The sequence below is a fragment of the Thalassophryne amazonica genome, chromosome 8, assembly GCF_902500255.1.
Source record: "Thalassophryne amazonica chromosome 8, fThaAma1.1, whole genome shotgun sequence".
In the NCBI taxonomy this organism is placed as follows: Eukaryota; Metazoa; Chordata; class Actinopteri; order Batrachoidiformes; family Batrachoididae; genus Thalassophryne; species Thalassophryne amazonica.
In genome coordinates this window covers 41,148,146-41,170,850 of record NC_047110.1, presented here as the reverse complement: position 1 = coordinate 41,170,850, position 22,705 = coordinate 41,148,146, and the positions used below count along the sequence as shown (strand labels likewise).

Genomic DNA, 22,705 nt, shown 5'->3' with positions numbered 1-22,705 from the left:
CAACTGAAACTTTCTGTGTGGAGGTGGAGTTTGCATGTTCTCCCTGTGTATTCAAGAGTTTGTAGAAATTATGGCCAGTCCTTTACAGTGACAAATGTCTTGTGGAAACATTGTCAGTTTGTTGTCACACTCTGTAAATTCTAGGTAGTTTGCTAACAACGTTGCCATGGTATATACGGTGCATCTGGAAAGTATTCACAGCGCTTCACTTTTTCCACATTTTGATATGCCTTATACCAAAATGGATTAAATTCATTTTTTTTCCCCCTCAAAATTCTGCACACAATACCCCCATAATGACAATGTGAAAAAAGTTTTTTTTAATTTAGATTTTTGCAAATGTATTAAAAAATAACAAACTAAGAAATCACATGTACATACAGTAAGTATTCACAGCCTTCAATGTGCATTGAAATAAACTGAGAGAACTGCTGCCCTCTTCTTCAAGTTCACCTGAGCTTCAGAGAGAAAGTGTTTTCATTTCACACAAAATCTGATAGTTTTTACTGGCTGACAAAAGCACTGATGGTGGTTCAGCCAGGTCTTATGTTTCGTCGTCACCATTTGGTGTAACTTGATTGGTCGGGTCATTAAACGTTGCGAGGTCTGACCCTGCCATCACTATGCAAGGAAAATCTGACGGGTTTGAACCCGGTTGCAAGTTGTGACTGATCTGTGTGTTAATTTTCATGGAGATGTGGTGCCAAGACAAAACTGATTGTGTTTAAGAGGTGATGCAACGATGAGTAAACTCTCACTCTGCATGTGTGCTGGTATGTCCATCTGGGGAGGTTTATGGGAGATTACCTCTGCAACAGTTGTATGATTCACTCTTCAAAGATTTGTGTGTGTGTGTGTGTGTGTTTGCTCCCATTTCTCTGTTTTACAACTGTGGTGTGTTCCATCTTTCTGGATTGGTGTTAGAAAATGTTTTTCATATAACTGTTGCTATTTGTATGTTTTTCCCTGGAGGTTTTGGTTGAGAGAATAGGCCCACATGGTTATTGATGTGCACTGTAACTGGAGAATCTGGATGGATGGAACAAGCCCAAGATTTACTGCAGGCGTAAAGGCATATTCCATAAACATTGACACACGAACCAGCTGCCTGGCGGCCTTACTACACTGGGCCCCCTTTGGTCACTTGCCTGTGCCGTGTCTGTCCCAAGTCTGGTCTGGGGATCGCATGGCCGTGGCCTCCACCTGCTATGCCAATGTAACCTGTCTGTCAGTGGTTCCAGGGCACTGATATGCACTTACTGCAAAGATATGAGCTCTGTGCGCACTCAGGGGTGCAGGCTCACTTTGACACACACTCTCACAGCATCAGATGTATACAATTAATAATACATAGTTTTCAGCGTTGACAGACTTGATGTGGTTGACCTTTCCTGGCTGTGCATGTTTGTGCACTAAGCTATATGTGCATGTACACAAATTCTTCTTTGTGCACCCACTTTCAGATTTTTTTTACAGCTGTTGGATATGGAAAAGTGAACATGGGTGACAGGATTCTCACTGCAGTTAGTCAGTTTTGGAATTTGCAGTATCACATGTTGACTTCCACGAATGTCCCGTTGACTTGTATGGAGATTTTAAGATGAGATATCATCCATTTTGCTGTGATTATATGAATTTCAGATATACATTTATATTATGATTACTCACAATCGTGATTCAACCCGTCTTCATTGCAGTTTTGAGTAGCCAAAAGATAAATCATAGGTGTATTACATCCCCTCCCAGTTTAAGATATCACTAAAGGATTTGTTAGACATCTAAGCATAGTTTAATAAATGTAATTAAAGTGTGAAAATGTAGTTATGACTTGTCAAATCAAAACAGGAACCATCTCTAATGTTTATTGCCGATCAAATTTCTAAAGGTATCTTCTGACAAATGGCATTTTAGCTCAACCAGACGTCTTCACGTTTCACTCTGACTAATCAAAATATAGTTCGTAGATTTAAAATGTGCATAATCACATATCTGAACTATTGCTAGCCTGTTGCTAAAATCATTTTGTGTACACAGATTGTGTACACATTTAGTTTCTGTGGAGAAAAGATCTGATTTAATAGTAATTCATTGATTATCATGGCCTTCCTGATTGTGGCATTTCTGCTACCCCCGCCAACAGTAAGCTGTTAACATTCAGTTTCCTTGCCAATCCAAGGTGACCGGAATGCATTACAGGCATTGCATTGCTGTCATGACATGACCAACAGCTCTGACTGGTCAGAATTTTAATTTGCATGTTTAAAATTGTCACTTTGGCTTGACTTGAATTACAGTTATCTTAAATGAGCTTTTAGTGTATATGATGAGTCAAACCACAAAGGTTCTCACATCATTATCATAAACTGAATTTTGACTAGTTGAAATAAATTTACGGATTAATTACATTACATTTCTGGTGAGATTAGCATTATGTGTCAGAGTGCATTTGTATCTGAAAATTCTCACACATTATTATCATCCCTCACACATCCATAACTGGCCCATGGACAAGGAATTCGTAGTTAGCATTTGTTAAACTTTTAACTCCTCCATACCAGGAACATATTCCTCATTTACAGGCCTCATCCAGTTTTGGCCTTGACAAAACTTTAACTGTGTGGTTGTTTTCTTTTTGCAATAACATTTGGAGAAAGTAATTGTAAAAATAAAGGGAACATTCTTTATGGACACTTTGTGGTAACATGTTCTTATTTCTTTTTTCTTGTATTCTGTTGTTTTGCATGTTTAGTCAATTTAGATGTCACCGTGGTTGTTTAAATTTGAATAACAATTGCAACATGAACTTCAGTGTAAGATGTAAAATTTGTCTTTTGTCGTTGCTTTTAGGAAGAAATGAGCTGATTGCACGTTACATCAAACTTCGCACAGGGAAGACGCGGACAAGGAAGCAGGTGCGTTCTTTGCCAAGGCTGCTTGTAGCCGTACTTACATTTGAACCTTTTCAAAAACTCTTCTTGGGCTGAATGATGTCCCAGCACTCTGGGTATGCCTCTTCTCTTGGTATTTTTTGTGGGTGGAGATGATGATTGATTCATAGATGTTCTAGAGTCCTATTTCGGTGTTGCTTGCTCACCACCTCATGGATTTGATGCTTGTTAGAAGGGGAAAGAGGCTGGGGGAATATGGTGATCAAGATGGGAGACCAAGACAGGATGGAAAGGGATTTGGAACCCTATCCTGGCTGTGGTATCTGATATGGAAAGGCTAATGTATGGGCACTGATGGATGGGGAGAGAAAGAGTTCCTGCTAAGTCATCTGGCAGCCGTTACTGTGGGGATGACATGAGGGGAGAAGGGAGGGCAGTGGGCATCAGACATGGATAATGAACCCAGTAGAAGTAATAGAGAGACACCTGCTGGCTAAACAGCATTAAATTGATTTAGTACTCTGCATTCTAATCCAATTACATTTTTTCCACAAATCTGATTGATTAATCGTGTGAGATTTCAGACCGTATAATATCGGGTGTACGTTCGCAAAATATTTGACCATTTCACATTTAATGTATTACTCCGCGCCGTGACCAGCTGTGCGCTGCTACACAGATGTCAATAATGGCGCTGTAAGCTGAGAGTGAGAGAAAGTCGTGTACCGACAACGATGCCAAAATGGGTGAATTTAAGCTACCATACGAAAGTATTGATGTGGATTCTGATACAGAATTACCGTTTCACATTTGATGGATTTTCACATTTGATGGATTACTCTGCGCTCTGACCGCTATTGGAGCAACGCTGCCTCAACGGTAAGCCTTGCTGACCGAATTACCTACAGAAATAAAAATGTACAAACGATGGAATAGGATTAGAATGAGAATAACCCCCTTGTGTCTGATGATTTGCGGACATTCATGCAGGTTATACGGTGGCAAATTGAGCTCCTTTTTACCGGTGATGCGTTAGCGGAGCTTGTAAAACGGATATTTGTGACCATAATCCGGCATGAACGTCCGCAAATCATCAGACACAACAGGGTTATTCCCTAATTGTATACCTTTATATTAATATTATTAATTATACTATTAATTAATTAATCAATGATAATAATTAATAATAATAATAATAGTAAGTCCCTTCAGCTGCTCCCTTGTTTGCACTTGGGGTCGCCACAGCAAATCCAAGGTGGATCTGCATGTTGAATTGGCACAGGTTTTACGCCAAATGCCCTTCCTGACACAACTCCACATTACATGGAGAAATGTGGCAGGGGTGGGATTTGAACCCGGAACCTTCTGCACTGAAACAAAGCACATTAACCACTTGGCCACCACCCCTGCTAATTAATAATAATAATAATAATAATTATTATAAATATTATTAATAATTAATAATAATAATAATAATAATAATAATTTATATTATTCATATTAATGTTATTCTGACACAGATGGTAATTGTTATTCTCTTTGTTAAAATTTAAAGGTACTAATAATTTATTTGATACTAGTTAAACAATGATGTGACTCTACTTTGTAGAAATGTCTTAAACCAAAAATGATTTTCTCTGCAGCTGATTTACTGTTGGTCTAAATCCAGGAATGATTTTAGTTCCTTTGGCTCATGGACACTTTGCTGGACTTTTTGGTGGCATTGTCAGTGGGCTAGGTTGAAGTTGCGTGTATGATGTATTATCAACGTCATGCAATATTTTGCCCCTTTTGTTTGGGAAGGGTTGGGTTCCTGCTGTATTGTTGTATTTGCATATTGTTAAAATTTAGAAAGAGGAGAGAATTACTGTTTGTACATACCTCAGTTGAAAGTTGCTGACTGAATATTAATTTAATTCATTTTTGGATGCTTTGCATGTAAAAGTGTCAAATTGACCTGAAGCTCTGGCCTCTTTTGAGTAACTAAAGTGAGATATTTTAATTTGGCTGTGTTGTGTATGTCTGTGCTCATCAGGTGTCCAGTCATATCCAGGTTCTCGCTCGACGGAAAGCCAGGGAGATCCAGGTGAAGCTGAAGGTACGCTACGTGAGTCAACTTATATCTGCTTCTTCATATACATTAATTGTGTGTAGTAAAAGTGACTGCTTTCTTCCATTTGCGAAATATAGCGAAGATTCGTCCCATCCTGTCTATGGCTGATGCTGAGACTTTGATTCATGCATTTGTCTCTTCTAGATTGGACTATTGTAATGCTCTATTTTCTGGCTTACCGCAGTCCAGGATTAGGGGTCTTCAACTGGTTCAAAATGCTGCTGCCAGACTTTTGACACAAAGCAGAAAGTTTGACCACATTACGCCCATTTTGGCGTCCCTGCACTGGCTTCCAGTTGCTGCAAGATCGGATTTTAAAGTACTGTTATTAGTTTATAAAATTGTTCATGGACTTGCACCTCCCTATCTGGCTGACCTGGTAAGCCCCTATGTACCAGCTCGGGCCCTGTGTTCTCAGGGTGCAGGACTTCTGTGTGTTCCCAGGGTGAATAAAAAGTCTGCCGGTCACAGAGCTTTCTCCTACCGTGCTCCAGCTCTATGGAACGATCTCCCGGCACACATTCGGCAGTCTGATACTGTGGAGACTTTTAAGTCACGTTTAAAGACTCATTTGTTTTCCCTGTTTTATCATTAGTGTTATGATGTGTTTTTATTCTTGTATTCTTTTATGGTCATCTTTTTATTGTGTTTTAAATTTTTAATTCAGTTTTTTTGTTGTTGTTTTATGTTGTGTGAAGCGCCTTGAGACGAGTTTGTCGTGAATTGGCGCTATATAAATTAATAAATTTGAATTTTGAATTTGAATTATATTTGAAACTTTTAACACCTGCTGCAGTTGTTCCATCTGTTTATGGTTACATTTAAGGCCCCGCCCTGACTACTACTTACATTTGTACATGTATATTATGACAAAACAACACTGCCATAAAAGTGCATTTATCTGCTGATTTTAGAATTTTATTTTAATTTATTTCATTCATTTTTGTCAACATTATAGTAGTTTTTTTTTCAGCTATTCAAATTTAATCTGAATATCAAGCATGAACCAAAATTAACTTCAATAAACACAAAATATTGTTTTTTTATTTGTTTGTTTGTTTATTAGAATAATGATAATGATTATTGTAGAAGCAGAAAAGGCTGTCCAGTACCAACTAAGCCTGCTGAAAAAATATCTGCCCTTAAATTACTGTATGTAATCTATAAATGTACCAAAATGTTTGGCTAACTGGCTAACACAGAGAATGCTTACTGTCAATCCCGTTCAGTCATTTTTGAAATAGAACTGTTTCAGCATTGTGAAGTGGACTAAAGTGTGCAATTCAATAATACACTAAAGCCCCTTTGACACTGGGCCAACTTAGAGTTGTGTAATGCTGCGTACCGACTACGCCAAGTTTATGCAGCCCTACATGCCAATACGCTGAGAGACACAAAGGGGTCCATGAAATGGATGCAAAAATTTAAACAAGTTTACACTTGTGACGTAGAGCACAGACGCAGTGTTCCATGCAAGTCTATGCAACACTCCGCTACTGTATAGCCTCCGCAATTGTACACAACCTTTTTTCAGTTTTTATCAGTACATACCTGCATTGCTAGATTTTATTCATCCCGCTCAACTTTGCTGGCAGTGAAGCTTCAAAACCACGGAAGAGAAGAGGCACGCCGGCCAAGCTTCAATGTTTATTAACTCTTGATGGACAGATCGCCAGCAAGAGGACATGTCCACGTCCACTCCTCATGGACGGATTGCGTGCACGTTCACCAGCTGCAGCTTTCTTTCACCACCTCAACTTCTCTCACGAATGCGGCACGTTAAATAAAGTCCATTAAGTCCAGAAAATAGTGTTTTCCGATGTTTTCCATATGTATCAAATCTATCTGCATGTCCAGGCATATATGTATCAAATCTATCTGCATGTCCAGGCAGTCTGTAAACACAACGTCATGGAGCCAAACTTCACCCCCCCGCGCGCAAGGTTTTTTTTCTTGCATGCAACTTAATGCACCCATTCCAGCTTACTTGATACACAGCACAAGGCAACTCTATGTATGGCCAGTATGAAAGGGGCCTAAGAAATAAGGAAGAAGATAATTGACATCCACTGGTCTGCCAAGATTTATAAAACTGTTTCTGTTCATGGAAGACCCACAGTGACAGCTATTCTCTCCAAATGTAGGAAATATGCCACAGTATCAACCTTTCCAGAAGTGGTATTTCTTCCAAAAGCTCAGCCAAGTACAACAACCAAGCTCCTGCAGTCTGGTTTGATTTCAGTAAAAGTCAATGTCGAGGACACTGCTATCAGAAAGAAACTAGGAAATAACATTATGGCTCCTCTGGTGAAACCATTCAGAGGTTTCTTCCATTTTGCTTGGAGTCAACACCACAGGAGGTTTAGCTTGGGAACCCACATCAATTTGACCTTTCTGATGCAATTTCAGCTGTACATGGGTCATGGTTGTCATGGAACCAAATATATTCTGTTTGTGAGTCAAGTGCACTAATTGCATGCACCATTGTGCACTGTGTAATGTGTAATGTACTGTATTGGTCAACTTTATTTATCCGTTTTAACTCAAGACCTCTGTGATGCATGTAACAAGCAATTCAGTGCTTTGATTTTACCTCGTATTATTAAAAGACCCCAACACACACACAGACACATGCACACACATCATGTGCAATGTGTGGAATACCTCAATACAGCCCACATCAAATGTAGTCTTTTTGCATAACTGTGGACCCTATCTTGATGTCAGATGCAGAAACACGTTGTGCAGTGGGCAGAAATCCATCTGGGGCATATCCAAATGCACATTGCAATTTAAGCAATACCTGTGCAATGACTGGCACTGGATGCAAAGGGGTCAGATTTACTGTGTTTCATTAGGCAGGGGCATGAGAGATTAGGGCCAAATCTCTCACAGCAGACCGGCAGACAGTGTGGCCACTAAAGCCACTAAAGTAAGGTGAGATTCTGTAGATTTTCTCAGTGCTTAGTTTATTTTATTTAATGGTCATTTTGACTTCACCTTCATTGTGTATTTACAGCATATAATGGTGTCCATGTCTGCTGGTGTGGGATAGCTCATGTTTTGTTCTGAAACAAACAACATCTCTTCATTTTGCAATCTCACATCATAGACACTGACACCAAATATGCACATCAGTGAGGTGCAGCAGCTTTGAACATGGCTGCATGTTGATATTGTCATTTGTCATGTGTTTTACATACTGTAAAAGCATAGATTTGTTTGTATGGGCATGAGAGAGATACAGAGATAGCATAAGAGAGAGAGAGAGATAGCATAAAATATAAAATATGTAAGTGTTTCTCCTTCCTTCTTCGCCATAACCCCCATACCATAATACTAATACACCATTTGGTGGTCTACTGTGTAAACACTTAGTGCAGCAGCTCTGCATCTGACCACCTCATAATGAGAGTGGTATCATGAGTTAGAGGGCACGAGCCCTTGGCATAATGATGACAAGCGCATCAGGTGGAAGCTACATGTATGTCGCACTGTGTGTCTGTTTGCGCCAGTTGGATGATAGCGCCCTGTCTATGATGTGTCAACTTCCTCAGAAGTGCTAGGTAATAGAACCTGTGGGCATGAAGACAGTAACGGCTATGGCAATTTGACTTTGGACCATCATGACCTTGACTCTCAGGAATATACCTACTAAGTGTGTCTGACATTTAGTCCAATTCGGGTTGAAAATCAAATCCTTGACCTTGATTTTTGCCCAAATTAAGTTTTTACCAGCGGTTTCAGAGCCACCCTTCACTGTCATACCAAGTTTGGTAGAAATCAGCAGAGACCTGGGAGGAGTAGGCCAACTCACAAGAAGACAGACATGAACTTGAGCCTGCCTGCCTGCCTGCCTGCCTGCCTGCCTGCCTGCCTGCCTGCCTGCCTGCCTGCCTGCCTGCCTGCCTATCTATCTATCTATCTATCTATCTATCTATCTATCTATCTATCTATCTATCTATCTATCTATCTATCTATCTATCTATCTATCTATCTATCTATCTATCTATCTATCTATCTATCTATCTATCTATCTATCTATCTATCTGTTAAGTGTAGTGTAATGTATGAAAACATTTTTTTACATGAATTGTTTTACTCTGACTGATGCAACATTTATATGGCATTTGGTTGAAGATTTCTTAATATTCTAACACAATTGTCTGGAAACAAAAATCTGCAGTTTTCCCTCTGTATATTACATTTGGTATAAATCTCAATAAAAACTTTCTTGTGCATTTGGATAAGAACTTAAATATCCCTGCCCTTTCAATACTTTCTCAGTTTACATTTGGCATTCTTATCCAACAGAATTCTCCCTCACCTTGGATGTTTGCCATGAGGGTTCAGCTGGCAGGGCCAGCATCAGTCACAGGGTCAACCACTTTGACAGGCCTTTTTAAATGTGTCTTTGGTGTAACTGAGAACGTCACCATATGTATCTGTACTCCCCCCCCCCCCCCACCCATATTTCAGCTATGCCCTTGTGTTACCCAGTTCTGAGAAGAAGAATGCACTCTGTGGCCTTGCCCATTAGGGCTGGGCAACAAGTGTTGGTAGTCCTCTGTGGTTTGGAAACTGCTGATGGAGTGGATTCAAAGACAAGGGGTATATCACTTTACAGTATAGCACAATTATTGGATAATACTAAACACTGAGTGAGGCCGAAGGCCGAACAAGGTAGATTGGGTTGATTGTTGTCTTGGGGGGGGGGGTTTGAGAGTAGGTTTGTGTGTGTGTGTGTGTGTGTGTGTGTGTGTGTGTGTGTGTGTGTGTGTGTGTGTGTGTGTGTGTGTGTGTGTGTGTTTGCAGTATGGCCCAGGGGAAGAAGCTGTTTGTCAGCCTGCTGGTGGTGTAGGACTTTGTTGACTTGTAAGGTCTTCTGGTAGGCAGTGTGTGAGGGGTCTCCAGTGATGTCCAATGATCCTCCTGTTTGATACCCCTCCTCAGGTCAGCTCTTTCGGTGCTGTAAGAGCTCTGTCTCCCATCCTGAAGGCTTTGATCAGGGTCTGGACTTCCTTTGTCATCCAGGCCTTCCTGTTTGGAAAGACCCAGAGCCGTCTGTCCTCAGTAACGTTTTCTACAGAGCACCTAATGTAAAAGAGAGTGTGTGTCCAGGTCCTGATCTTCAAAAATGCTCCACTCTGTGAAGGCAAAGCAGTCCTGCAGCTGGGTGAGGGCATTTTCAGGACAAGCTTTGATGGTCTGGGTGGCTGGTTTTGTTTGTCTCCTGAGGGGGGTGTATGCTGGAAAGAGGAGCAGAGAAAGGTGGTCTGATTGTCCGAGGTAGGGGAGGGAGTAGCTCTGTAGGCATGCTTTATGTTAGAGTAAACATGATCAATTGTGTTTTCTCCCCTAGTTGCACACTTGACATGCTGGTGGAATTTGGGGGAGAACAGTCTTGAGGCATACTTTATTGAAGTCCCCAGCAATGATGTGCACGCCATCCTGATGAGCCCTCTGTTGCTTAGTACCATGATCTGAAGCAGGCCGAGTGCCATGCTAACGTTAGCATCGGGGGGTATGTAAACAGCGGTCACAATGGCTTCCATTGGCTCCTGTGGCAGGTAGAAGAGTCGGCACTGGACAGACATGGCCTCTTGGTTTGATGAGCAGTGGATGTCAATAACTCTGCTGTCCAAGCACCAGTCCTCAAGCACGTAAACACAGAGTCCCCCTCCTATGCTCTTGCTGGAAGCTTCGGCCAGGTCATAGTGGTGAATGGTGCGGCCTGCTAGCTCCACTGTGGCGTGAGGATATGCGGGCACAGCCAGGATTTGCTAACAATCAGCAGACAACAATCACAGATGTGCCAGTTGTAGGCGATCTGTGACTCCAGCTCATCCATCTTGTTTGCAAGGGATCTGGCATTTGTGAGGAAGATCGATGGTAGTGGAGGTCTGTGCGGTTGGGTTCTTAGCTGGGCTAGCAGGCCTGCCCGGCAGCCACGCTTCTGCTTCTTCTCCCTATGCTTCCTCTGGCGCCTGCTAGGCCCCATAACCAACCATGGGGTTCCCGGCGGTCTCGCTATCTTCAGTGGAATATTGTGGGTCCATGAAAAGACAGTAGTAATTTCCATTTTCGCCCGAAATCCAATGTTTATCAGGTCTTGCTGGCTATAGATGGGGTTGCTGTGACATGTTTGTGTCAGGAGAAGAATAAATAAACTATAAAACACAAAAAGGTGCATAATAGCGGGGAGCCTTGATCATATAATGTACTAATGCTTACAAAGTAAGTTTTGAGCACTATCTCATTGCCATTTTGAGTGTACAGTGGAATTTTAACTTCGCAATGCAGCTGAACTCTTGACTCTCATTTATGACTTCCTAAACTAATTTTTCCAAAAAGCATTCTTGCAAATAAAGCAATCAACAAAGGTGAGTAGAGACTTCATTGCTAGCAAAGTTTTAACATAATTAAGGCTATTGTCTGACTTGCCTTTGACATAGATCTGTGGCATAAGCTAGGTGTGAAACTTAATTCTTGACCCAAAGGAACCTTGACTGTAAGGTCACGTGCTCTCCATTCCTCTGACTGGCACTGTTCATTCATTAACCCTATCAGGGCTCTATTTGTTTTCAAACTAAAAATGATCAATCTCAATGTGCTCCCCCTTTGCCTAACTGCCTCTCTATTTGTCTCTGTTCTTTGCCTTGTCTCTCTTTTTCCTTCTTCACAGGACCAGGCTGCCAAAGACAAGGCCCTGCAGAGTATGGCCACCATGTCCTCAGCCCAGATTATTTCACCAACAGCCTTCCAGAACAAGATGGCTCCCCAGGGCCTGTCCAGGCTGGCTTACCCCACTTCTGGGGGGGTGAGTCTTTAACAACTGTCACCTGCACCATCTCGTTTACCTTTACTTGACAGGCTGATCTTAGGCCTAATTAGGGGAGGTGATGGTCTAGTGGTTAAGGTGTTGGGCTTGAGACCAGAGGAACCTCGGTTCAAATCCCAGCCTGACTGGAAAATCACTACGGGCCCTTGAGCAAGCTCTTTAATCCCCTGTTGCTCCCGGTGTGTAGTGAGCACCTTGTGTGGCAGCACCCTCACGTCGAGGTGAATGTGAGGCATTATTTGTAAAGCGCTTTGAGCATCTGATGCAGATGGAAAAGCGCTATATAAATGCAGTCCATTTTATTTTACAAAAACAAAACAAAACAACAACAACAAAAAGATGTACCATTTTTTTTTAATGCCAACTTTAAGATGTAATAGCTAAAGATGTATCAGGGCATATGTCACTACAGAATCCATTCAATTCATCTTATTTATATTGCATCAAATAACAATATAAATCATCTCAAGGCACTACACACAAGGTCTAGACCAGGGATGCCCAACCTTTTTTGAACCAAGATCTACTTTTGAAATTGAAAGTGTATCGAGATGAACCAAGCCATATCAAAAGCCAAAGCGTTGCCACAATATGTTGTGTACCAATAGTAATAACAGAATTTTTTGGCACAAAGATAAAGTTGGGCACACCAGGTCTAGACCTTACCCATCCCATGCGCAACCAAATTTGCAACAGTGTTTACAAAAAGTAAAAAAAACTCCCTCCCTCAGAGTTTTATTTATTTATTTATTTATTTTTGTATGAGAAGAAACATCAATGAAATCAGACTCACAGACTCAGTGGAGCGACCATCTCCTGTGGCCATTCAAACAAAATGAAACAAAAGCACAGTAAAGAATTGTCAGAACATGCAGCTTTTTTGTTCACACTATTTTATTGCTCTTTTCAAAATCTATCCCACAGACAGCCCATGTACAGATACCCAAGGGTAAAGATACCCTTTGTTTGGACACACTGATCTAATCAATTACAATGCATGCATAATACACTTTCAGTACTCATTAACTCAAGTAAAAGCTGTCTGAGGTTGTTACTGATCAATGCACAAATCAAACACATTTAGCAAGTCACAGAATTCAAACTTTAGAACTCATGCACATCTAAATTTAAATTGTTATATTCAGCATTGCTCCTTTGCTTCTGTTTGACTGCAGATGATTTGACAACTTGGAGGCTGTTTTGATTGTGTTAATTCAAAGATAACGACAGGGCAAGGAAAATTTATTTACTTTATTAACTTAAACTCAATATATTTTACATTGAAATTCAAGCGTGCAGAGGTCAGACATGTAGTAACTGCCTATCAGAAGAATATAAATACAAGAAAAGCCATCTGCTCATTAAACCAAGTTGATGAGGTGCTTACAAGATTTTATTACTTGTATGTCTGTGTGGAATAATATATTGAGAATTTTCGGAGCGAGACATTAATTTCATGATCTTTTTGATGTAGAGGAATATTTGTGGTCTTGTATTTATATGTCAGTCGGTGCTCTTATTTTGAAATGCAGAATAAATACATTGAATGTGTGGCATCATGTATATTCCACCATACTCTTGTATTTTTCCAGTTTTGGCATGGGGGGCTTCCAGGACAGCCGACAGGCCATGAGGAGTGAGTAACGTATTTTCAATTTGACCACTCATAATCGTCTTTCATCTTCATAGCTGCCAGATGAAATTCAGGTTATCATCATTTTCAACACACATTAAGACATGTCAGTGCAGGACTTCAGCAGTCACATATTGAGCATAAGACAGCTCTTGCAGTATTCCTTTGTCCCATGTGTCTTTATAGGTCAGCTATTGTAATTATTATGTTAGGTGGGGTCATGACATGCAGAATAACCTTCTCCCTCTCTTGTGTGTCTTCTCTGTCCAGCATTAAGCCCTTCTCCCAGCAGAGTTACACCATGCAAGTATCCGTCCCAGCTCCCATAACAGGTGGGTGTGTTAATAGAATGCTGTTAGGCTGGTCAAGTAATAAGAATGGCAAACTCATGGTGATATGCTGACAGAAAGCTCACAAAATTATTATTATTTAAATAATAGGTTTACATTCTGGATTTTACATTTATATTTCACAATGCTTTCATCTTCAGGTTATGAAAGCACTGTTGGCTTGCCCATGTCTCCTGGGACCCCCTCTTGGCAAGGTAGAAGTATTGCCAGTTCCAAGCTCCGAATGCTGGAGTTTTCTGCCTTTCTGGAGCAACCTCAGGATCCAGAGACTGTGAGTAAACTGGACTGGAGGCAACTATGTTGAACCTTGTAGTTCCCAAACTGCTAGTTGTGCTCACAAGGGTTGGGACGACAAATGAAAATCATTAGTCATCAGTCTAACTAAATTTGACATTGAATGAATTAACCCAATATTTAATCTTCATGGTGAAACTCAAATGTGACATGTATTTAACAAATATAAGCATAAAATCATGAATACAAAAAAACAGCATTAGCATGAAGACAATACCTGCATTCATTTACTAGGCATAGACTACCCGTTTGAGCTGACTAATTTACCTGCCAAGGTTCACACACATTTTCTTCACTGAGTGAAGGGAGTGGTCGCAGCTCCAGCAGGTCTGTTCTTTTAAGGGTTAAAGGAACTTAATAAATGAATTTTGACTAGTCAACTATTAAAACATAGTCAACTAGTCAGATGTAAGCTAGTTGTACTTGATTATTACGACTTGTTGTCCTATCCCTAGTGCTCACCCCTGCATGGAAGCACAGAGCCGTTGGAGCGATGGGCACAAACTCCTTATTTGATTGACATGAAAATAGCAGACAGTTCTTGTGATGCTGCAAGACTAGTAAGACTTATTCAGTCATAAAAATAATATACATCATTCAGAATGGTCAGAATTTTGACAGATGAAAAAAGAAGTGATGTATCAGAAGCAAACATATCAGTCAACAATAAAAACAGGATGAACCCTATGTTGTTAGGCTTACTTATCAGCCCTGTGGTAGCCTTGTATTTTTTATCGGTTAAAAACCTGATGAAGGTTAAAGAAAATGTGCCAGGCATGTTGGAGGGAAGTTTACTAAAATTCAGTTAGGTTTCTTTCAGCTTTTTGTCCGTATGAGTATTAATCGTTGATTGAAAGATAGTAGACAGGAGTACAGTGAGATGCAGCGTAAGGTGAAAAGAGAAGTGCCTAAAGCTAAGGAAAAGGCATATACAGCCCAGTCTCATGTTTTTTTTTTTCATGCTCCCATCACAAAATTAGTCAAATTTTCGTGACGGGTTTTTTTTACTCACTATTACTAACCCTACTCCTACCCCCAACGCTAACCTTAACCATAACCTAACCCTACTCCTTCCCCCCACCCTAACCATAACCACCCTGACCCCCTGCTTCACTTTTAATTTCATGCAGCCATCACGGAATGAATTAGAATGATTTTGTGCTGTCGTGACGAAAATGAGGGGCTTTTCGTCACAGTATCACGAACCAATAGATTAATGTATATTTTGTGCTGCTGAATCACGAGTTGCCGTGAGACCAGGTTAGGCATATAGCAAGCTGTACAAGAAGTTGTACAGTAAGAAAGAAGAAAAAGACTTCTACTGATTGACCAGACAAAGGGACTGAGCTGGAAAGGATGTGCAGCAGGTTAGGGTGGTAAAAAATAAACATAGTAATGTGCTGACAAGTGAGTTTGTTGAGAAGGTGGAGGAAATATTTTGAGGAACTGATGACTGAAGAAAATGAAATAGAGAAAAGGCTGGATGATGTAGAGAGAGTAAATCAGAAAGAACAATAGATCAGTAAGGATGACGTTAGGGCAGCTATGAAGAGGATGAAGAGTGGAGGCATGGAAATGTCTAAGAGAAATGACAGTAGAGTTTCTAACCAGTCTGTTTAATAAAATCTTGAAAAGTGAGAGAATGCCTGAGTAGTGGAGATGAAGTGTGCTGGCTCCTATTTTTAAGAATAAGGGTGATGTGCAGAGCTGCAGTAACTACAGAGGCATTAAGCTGATCAATCACAGGATGACGTTATGGGAAAGAGTAGTAGAAGCTAGGCTTAGCAAACCGATGAACATCTGTGAGCAGCAATATGGTTTCATCCAAAGAAAGAGCACGAGTGATGCAATGATTGCTGTGAGAGTACTGATGGAGAAGTACAGAGAAGGCCAGAAGGAGTTACATTGTGTGTTTGTGGAAGAGAAGAGTTGTGGTATTGTATGAGGAAGACTGACTAGAGTGGCAGAGAAGTACGTCAGGGTAGTGCAAGACATGTATAAGGATGGTGTGACAGCAGTGAGATGCGCAGAAGGAATGACAGGTGGGATTACACCAGCTCTGAGTCCTTTCTTGTTTGCAGTGGTAATGGACAGGTTGATGGACGAGATCAGACTGGAGTCTCCATGGACTATGATGTTTGCAGATGACATTGTAATCTGTAGTGAGAGTAGAGAACAGGTTAAGTCTAGCCTGGAGATGTGGAGATATTCTCTGGAGAGAAGTGGAATAAAAGTCAGTAGGAGCAAGACTGAGTACATGTGTGTGAATGAGAGGGTGCCCACTGGAATAGTGCAGTTACAAGGAGTAGAAGCAGTGAAAATAGACGAGTTTAATACTTGGGGTCAACTGTCCAAAGTAATGGAGAGTTTAGTAGAGAGGTGAGGAAGAGAGTACAGGCAGGGTGGAGTGGGTGGACAAAGGTGGCAGGAGTGATTTGTGACCAAAGAATATCTGCAACAGTGAAGGGGAAAGTCTATGAGACAGTAGTGAGACCAGCTACGACTTGGCGATGATGGTGCTAACAGGAGGCAGCGCTGGAGGTGGCAGAGCTGAAAATGTTGCGATTCTCTTTGGGAGTGATGAGGATGAACAGGATTTGGAATGAACATATCAGAGGAACAGCTTAGGTGGGACCATTTAGAGACAAAGTCAAAGACCCAGGGTATATAGAGAGGATGGAGCCTCCAGGCAGAAAAGGAGGAGGCCAAAAAGGAGGTTTATGGATGTGCTGAGGGAGGACATGCAGATGGTTGCTGCATCAGAGGAAGATACAGAGGACAGGGTGAGATGGAAACGATTGATCTGCTGTGGCGACCCCTAACAGGAGCAGCCAAAAGAAGAGGAAGATTAAACGATGGTCCAGTATATTAGTGTAGGGAGTTACTTGTTCTCTCTCTTCTTTTATTTATTTTCTCAGGTTCTAAAGGGTTGGTAGTGGGCGGGGCAAAATACAGAACATTTTGGACCCACTGGTCTCACTAACCTGTGATTATCTCACATATATGAATTCTTTCATATGTCATGTATGTTTATCCATTTATTTTCTGTAGTCATCTGAAAATAAGTTAATACAAAACACAAGCAGGGCTTAATTTGAGGGGGAGCAAGCCGGAGCGCGCTCCGGAACCTCTGACGTTGGCTCCACCAGCTATTTATCCTTTTATCTACGGCTATGGTGCCCACGCCATATTTTCCATATGCGTATTTTTTTACCGTAACTCCGCCATAGTTTGTCCAATCTGAATGATTCAAAGGGCATTGTAAAGCTAACACCAAGGGCTTTCCAATGATATATTTTGTATTATGGTAAACATAGCCTGTGATGTCATAACGCAGAGGAAAAACACAGAAGTTTCACACTAGTGTGCCGCTGATTCTCATTACCGTAAGTTCTCATGTAAGCCCTCAATCTGAAAAATTTCAACACTGACAGCAAGCCAAGAACCCGTGCTCTCCAACAGTATGCTATATGTTGCATATATTACGGTAAAGTGCGTTCGGTGACTTTTGAAACGAGGGAAAAGTATGAAAAAGAGCGCAAAAGTGGCAGAAAAGTACAGAGACAGACAGCAAACATAAATATAGTAATTTTTGAGGAAAAGGCAGGGTGTTAGTGTCATTTGTGAAGGTGTGTGTGCATGTTTGTGTGGATGTGCAGTTTATTTTAAGCATTGGAGATCATTGTAGATGAACAGCCTATAATTTTTTGCACCTGCGTATAGGTTTTCCCCTCTCCAATCAACTTTTTAATCAAACTACGTTGTTCTTCTGAACAATGTCTTGAATGTCCCATTTTCCTCAGGCTTTCAAAGAGAAAAGCATGTTCAACAGGTGCTGGCTTCATCCTTAAATAGGGGACACCTGATTCACACCTGTTTGTTCCACAAAATTGACAAACTCACTAACTGAATGCCACACTACTATTATTGTGAACACCCCCTTTTCTACTTTTTTTTTTTTTTTTTTACTAATAGCCCAATTTCATAGCCTTAAGAGTGTGCATATCATGAATGCTTGGTCTTTTTGGATTTGTGAGAATCTACTGGTACCTTGTTTCCCATGTAATAATAAGAAATATACTCAAAACCTGGATTAATCTTTTTAGTCACATAGCACTACTATTATTCTGAACACTACTGTATATTGTGGTGCATATCATGGAAAATCCTTTGTGAGCGCCCAGCTACATGCATGATGATAGTGGTAGTTTAGCAAACTGTTCATTTGCCATTTCTGCCCCTCACATCTCATGTGCTGCGTGCGCTTCTATCTCTTTAGTTCAACAAGCACCTCTTTGTGCACATTGGCCAGTCCAACCCCAGCTACAGCGACCCCTATCTGGAGTCGGTGGACATCAGGCAGATCTACGACAAGTTCCCGGAGAAGAAAGGAGGCTTGAAGGAGTTGTTTGACAAAGGGCCACGCAACGCCTTCTTTCTCGTCAAATTCTGGGTAAAGGCAAAACAGACAAATACAATTTATTACACCATGGTTTGGTATTTCTTTTTAATTTTCATTCAGTGCTGGTTTGCCTGACAATTCAGGTTAATGTTTCAAACATCACAAATTTAAATGAAATATGAAACCATCTTAGTGCAGACCTGATACTATGTGTACGTGTGGCATGTTTGATACATCAAAGCAGAAAATCTTCTTCAGTTCATGAAGGTGAAGTGAAAGTACAGCGAGTACTGGTGTTAATGTTTTGGAGCACCTGTTGACTCTTAATGGCCTAGTAGTGTTAACTGTGTTGGCATAGCTTAAGCACTGGAATTAGAGGAACTTAAGTGTGATTTAGACCCAGAAGAAAGGAAAATGCGTTGCTCCAAAGGTGTAGTAGTGGTTTGCTTTGGGTTTTTTTTTGTTTGTTTGTTTTTTACATATATTGGGTGATATTGTCATGCAGCATGCATTTGGTAGAGATGTATTTGTATATGCTTGTGAGGTACGATGTAATTGTGTGTGACAGCAGCCTTGGGGAGAGAGTGGCAGCACTGATCTTTCATTGAGGAAATGTGAGCCTAGGCACCTGTCACTGTACTGTTAGACTAAGCTCAACCCACGCACAACCCAGAGCCTACACTTATTTATAGAATAACCCCCCCTTCTCCCCAATCACCACCACCACCACCCCACATTAAACACACACACATACACACACACACAACAGCCTGAGAGAGAAGCAATAGCAGAAGAAGAGGACACACATTAGTTGCAGATTATCGATTGAAACAGGATTTAAGAAGGGGAGAGGAGAATGCATGATATTGTTGAGAAAACATCATGTGATTTAACTGATTAACACCACTTTGAGTTGAGGGTAAGAACTGAAGATCTGAGGTGATCAATTGAAATACAAACCTGCAGACAGTTGGAGCGTTACGGGACATTATTTCCCTTCCTGATCTCATGAGCTGTTGTTACCTTGTTTTATCTCACAATCCTTTGGTTGTTGAAAATTTGCTATATTGTACTTTCTGCTAGTCATCAACACATTCCAAATGTAGCACAAAAGAATTTTGAAGAGTGAGTGACATATACTCACTGGCCACTTTATTAGGTAAATGGATTGCATTTACAACAGAGCTTTTCCATCTGCATCAGAAGCTCAAAGCTTTACAATTATGCCTCACATTCACCCATTCACACAATCACACTCACATGCCGATGTCAGGGTGCTGCCATGCAAGGCACTCACTACACACCAGGAGCAACTAGGGCATTAAGGACCTTGCCCAAGGGCCCTTAGTGATTTTCCAGTCTGGTTGGTTTTGAACCAAGGATCCTCTGGTCTGAAGCCCAGTGCTTAATCACTAGACCATCACCTCCCCACATGGTGTATTTTATGAGGTACACCCAGGGCTTAATTTGAGGGGCGCATTGTGTTCTGCGTGTGTCTGTTTATAATCTTCTCGTACAGAAGAAAAAAGAGTGTTTACACAAGAGAGAAAAGTGAGAAAATGTTAATGCCTGTTTGAGAAAAGTGTGTAGTGAGGGGTTGTACAGCCTTAAAACATCTGTAATAAGTGTAAAAAATAGCGCTACTTCGTGGATTTCGTTTATCGCGGGTTATGCTGCGTTCACACCGGGCACGATCAGACGCTACAAATTCACGGGGGTCGCGTGGCAACGGACGCGCCTCCTTCGCCCGGTGTGTCGCTCTGCTTGGGTGGACTTTCGCTGCGAAAATTCGCCCCAGTGCGTCATCAAATAGGAGGAGCTTCCATTCCACTTGGCGTCAAGTCATCATGACAGACCTTGATCACACGGAGTTGTTGTGAAAAGCTCCCAATAGTATCATTATTTGCTGCAGGAGCTGCGTCTGGATGATGGCCACTTTCAGTGGTCCTTCCGCCTCTGCGGGACCCAGTTTGAGGACCAACTGTCCCGTTCACGCGCGCACATGTAACAATTAAAAAAAGAAAAGAAACTCTGCTGCTTGCTGCAGCTCGCTCCTCACCCAAAAAACTAATCATAGTCATAATCAGTCATAATTGTGTTTAGAAACCAGTCACCATTTGTTTTATTATACATCTGTGTAGTTAATTAATATTAATTAATTAATTAATTACATATTCTCCACACAGACGATTCGCTCACGTGGGCACGTAAAAGAAAAGAAAAAAGAAAGAAACCCCGCTGCTTGCTGTGAGGGTGCTCCTCGCTCTTTACCAAAAAAACTCTGTCATAATTGTCTTTAGAAACCAGTCACCATTTGTTTTATTATACATCTGTGTAGTTAATAAGTAAAATAATCTCCATGGATGATTCCCTCGCGCGCGCACGTAAAAAAAAAAGAAAAAGAAACTCTGCTCCCCGCTGCTGTGGTGCTGCTGCTCGCTCCAAAAACTCTGTCATGATTGTGAAATAAAAAACAAAAGAGACATAAGTCATACTCACAGGCTGCCAGCAGATACAGGACATGTTCACATCTTCAGTCAAACTCCAGACATCTCCACGTCACTACATATTCAGTCCCTGATTGGTCATCGCAGCGCGATGAGACGAAAAAGTTCAGATTTTTCAACTTGGGGAGGAGGGCAACACGACGTGACGCGACGCAATATCGCGCCACAAACGCGCAAAACGCTCAAAATCGCTTCACTCGCGTCGCACTGCGCGGTTTAGTGCCAAAACGCATCCTTACATAGGGATTACATGGCAGCCTGTGGCTGCAGTCGCTCTCGTCGCGTCCAGTGTGAATGCGGAGAACGTAACTCCCGCGATAAACGAGGGACCACTGTACATCATTAAACAGGAATTTGTACTCTATCCGGATTTGGTGTGACTAGTGTTATTAGGCCTACAATACATGCCCAGTTTATTTTCGGTGTGGCGCACAGCGTTGTTCGCAAGCCCCCCCGCCCTTCTTTTTTTTTCTGCACCGGAGCCACCCATCCTCTGTGCTCCGGGACCTCCCACTTTACAAATTAAGCACTGGGTACACCATATTAACACAGCATTCGGCCTATTGTTGCTTTCACAATTGCCTTAAATATCTTAATTTAAAGCAACAAAGTGCTGGAAATATTCCTCAGAGATTTTGGTCCATGATAACTATTATATTGTATTAAATAGATAGTTGCCACATAATTACTCCTAGCCTCTTTCACAAAGGTTTGCTGTGTCAGTTGACAATACTAATATAGTTACAGTGACAACATTTTTATTTGGTTTGCCAAAATGCATGACAGGGCAGATAGCTCTGGGGTGTAGTAGTTTGACTCCCAACATATACAACCCCAATTCCAATGAAGTTGAGACGTTGTGTAAAATGTAATAAAAACAGAATACAATTATTTGCAAATCCTCTTCAACCTATATTCAATTGAAGACACCACAAAGACAAGATATTTTATGTTCAAACTGATAAACTTTATTGATGTAGCGATGAACTGTGTTAATTGACAATGGTTTTCTGAAGTGTTCCTGAGCCCACGCGGTAAGATCCTTTACACAGTGATGCACTCTAAGCAATAAAACATTGAATTTAATTGATAAATTTAAGTTAACCTTTTCCACATAACATTGTCAATTAAGTGTTAAACAATATTGTAGTTGAATTTAATTAAATCAAATTAAACATTATTACTTAAATCCCTAAAATTAACAATTGCAAGTAAATTCAAAATGATAGTATTAATTACATTTTAAACACCTGTGTTTCATTTCTTCAATGCAGTGCTGCCTGAGGGATCGAAGGTCATGAGCATTCAATTTTGGTTTTCGGTCTTGCCGCTTACGTGTAGAAAGTTCTCCAGATTCTCTGAAACTTCTGAGTATATTATGGACTGTAGATGATGGAATCCCTGAATTCCTTGTAACTGAACGTTGAGAAACATTGTTCTTAAACTGTTGGACTATTTTTTTTCACACAGTTGTTCACAAAGTGGTGATCCTCGCCCCATCTTTGCTTGTGAACGGCTGAGACTTTTGGGGATGCTCCTTTTATACCCAATCATGACACTCACCTGTTTCCAATTAGGTGTTGTTTGAGCATTCATCAACTTTCCCAGTTTTTTGTTGCCCCGTCCCAACTTTTTTGAAATGTGTTGCAGGCATCCATTTCAAAAAACAATCACGTT

General features: G+C 41.0%; 1 protein-coding gene across 1 annotated transcript in view; it reads left to right on the top strand.

Moving 5' to 3' along the window:
* Window positions 1-22,705, top strand: part of LOC117515469 (transcriptional enhancer factor TEF-3-like) — a 73,902-nt gene that overhangs the window by 31,237 nt on the left and 19,960 nt on the right. Inside the window, exons 2-8 of the mRNA XM_034176039.1 lie at window positions 2,848-2,912; window positions 4,924-4,995; window positions 11,687-11,821; window positions 13,435-13,478; window positions 13,746-13,807; window positions 13,966-14,096; window positions 18,399-18,572. Of these exons, the coding sequence (XP_034031930.1) occupies window positions 2,848-2,912; window positions 4,924-4,995; window positions 11,687-11,821; window positions 13,435-13,478; window positions 13,746-13,807; window positions 13,966-14,096; window positions 18,399-18,572 (683 nt within the window). The remainder of the gene's footprint in view (window positions 1-2,847; window positions 2,913-4,923; window positions 4,996-11,686; window positions 11,822-13,434; window positions 13,479-13,745; window positions 13,808-13,965; window positions 14,097-18,398; window positions 18,573-22,705) is intronic.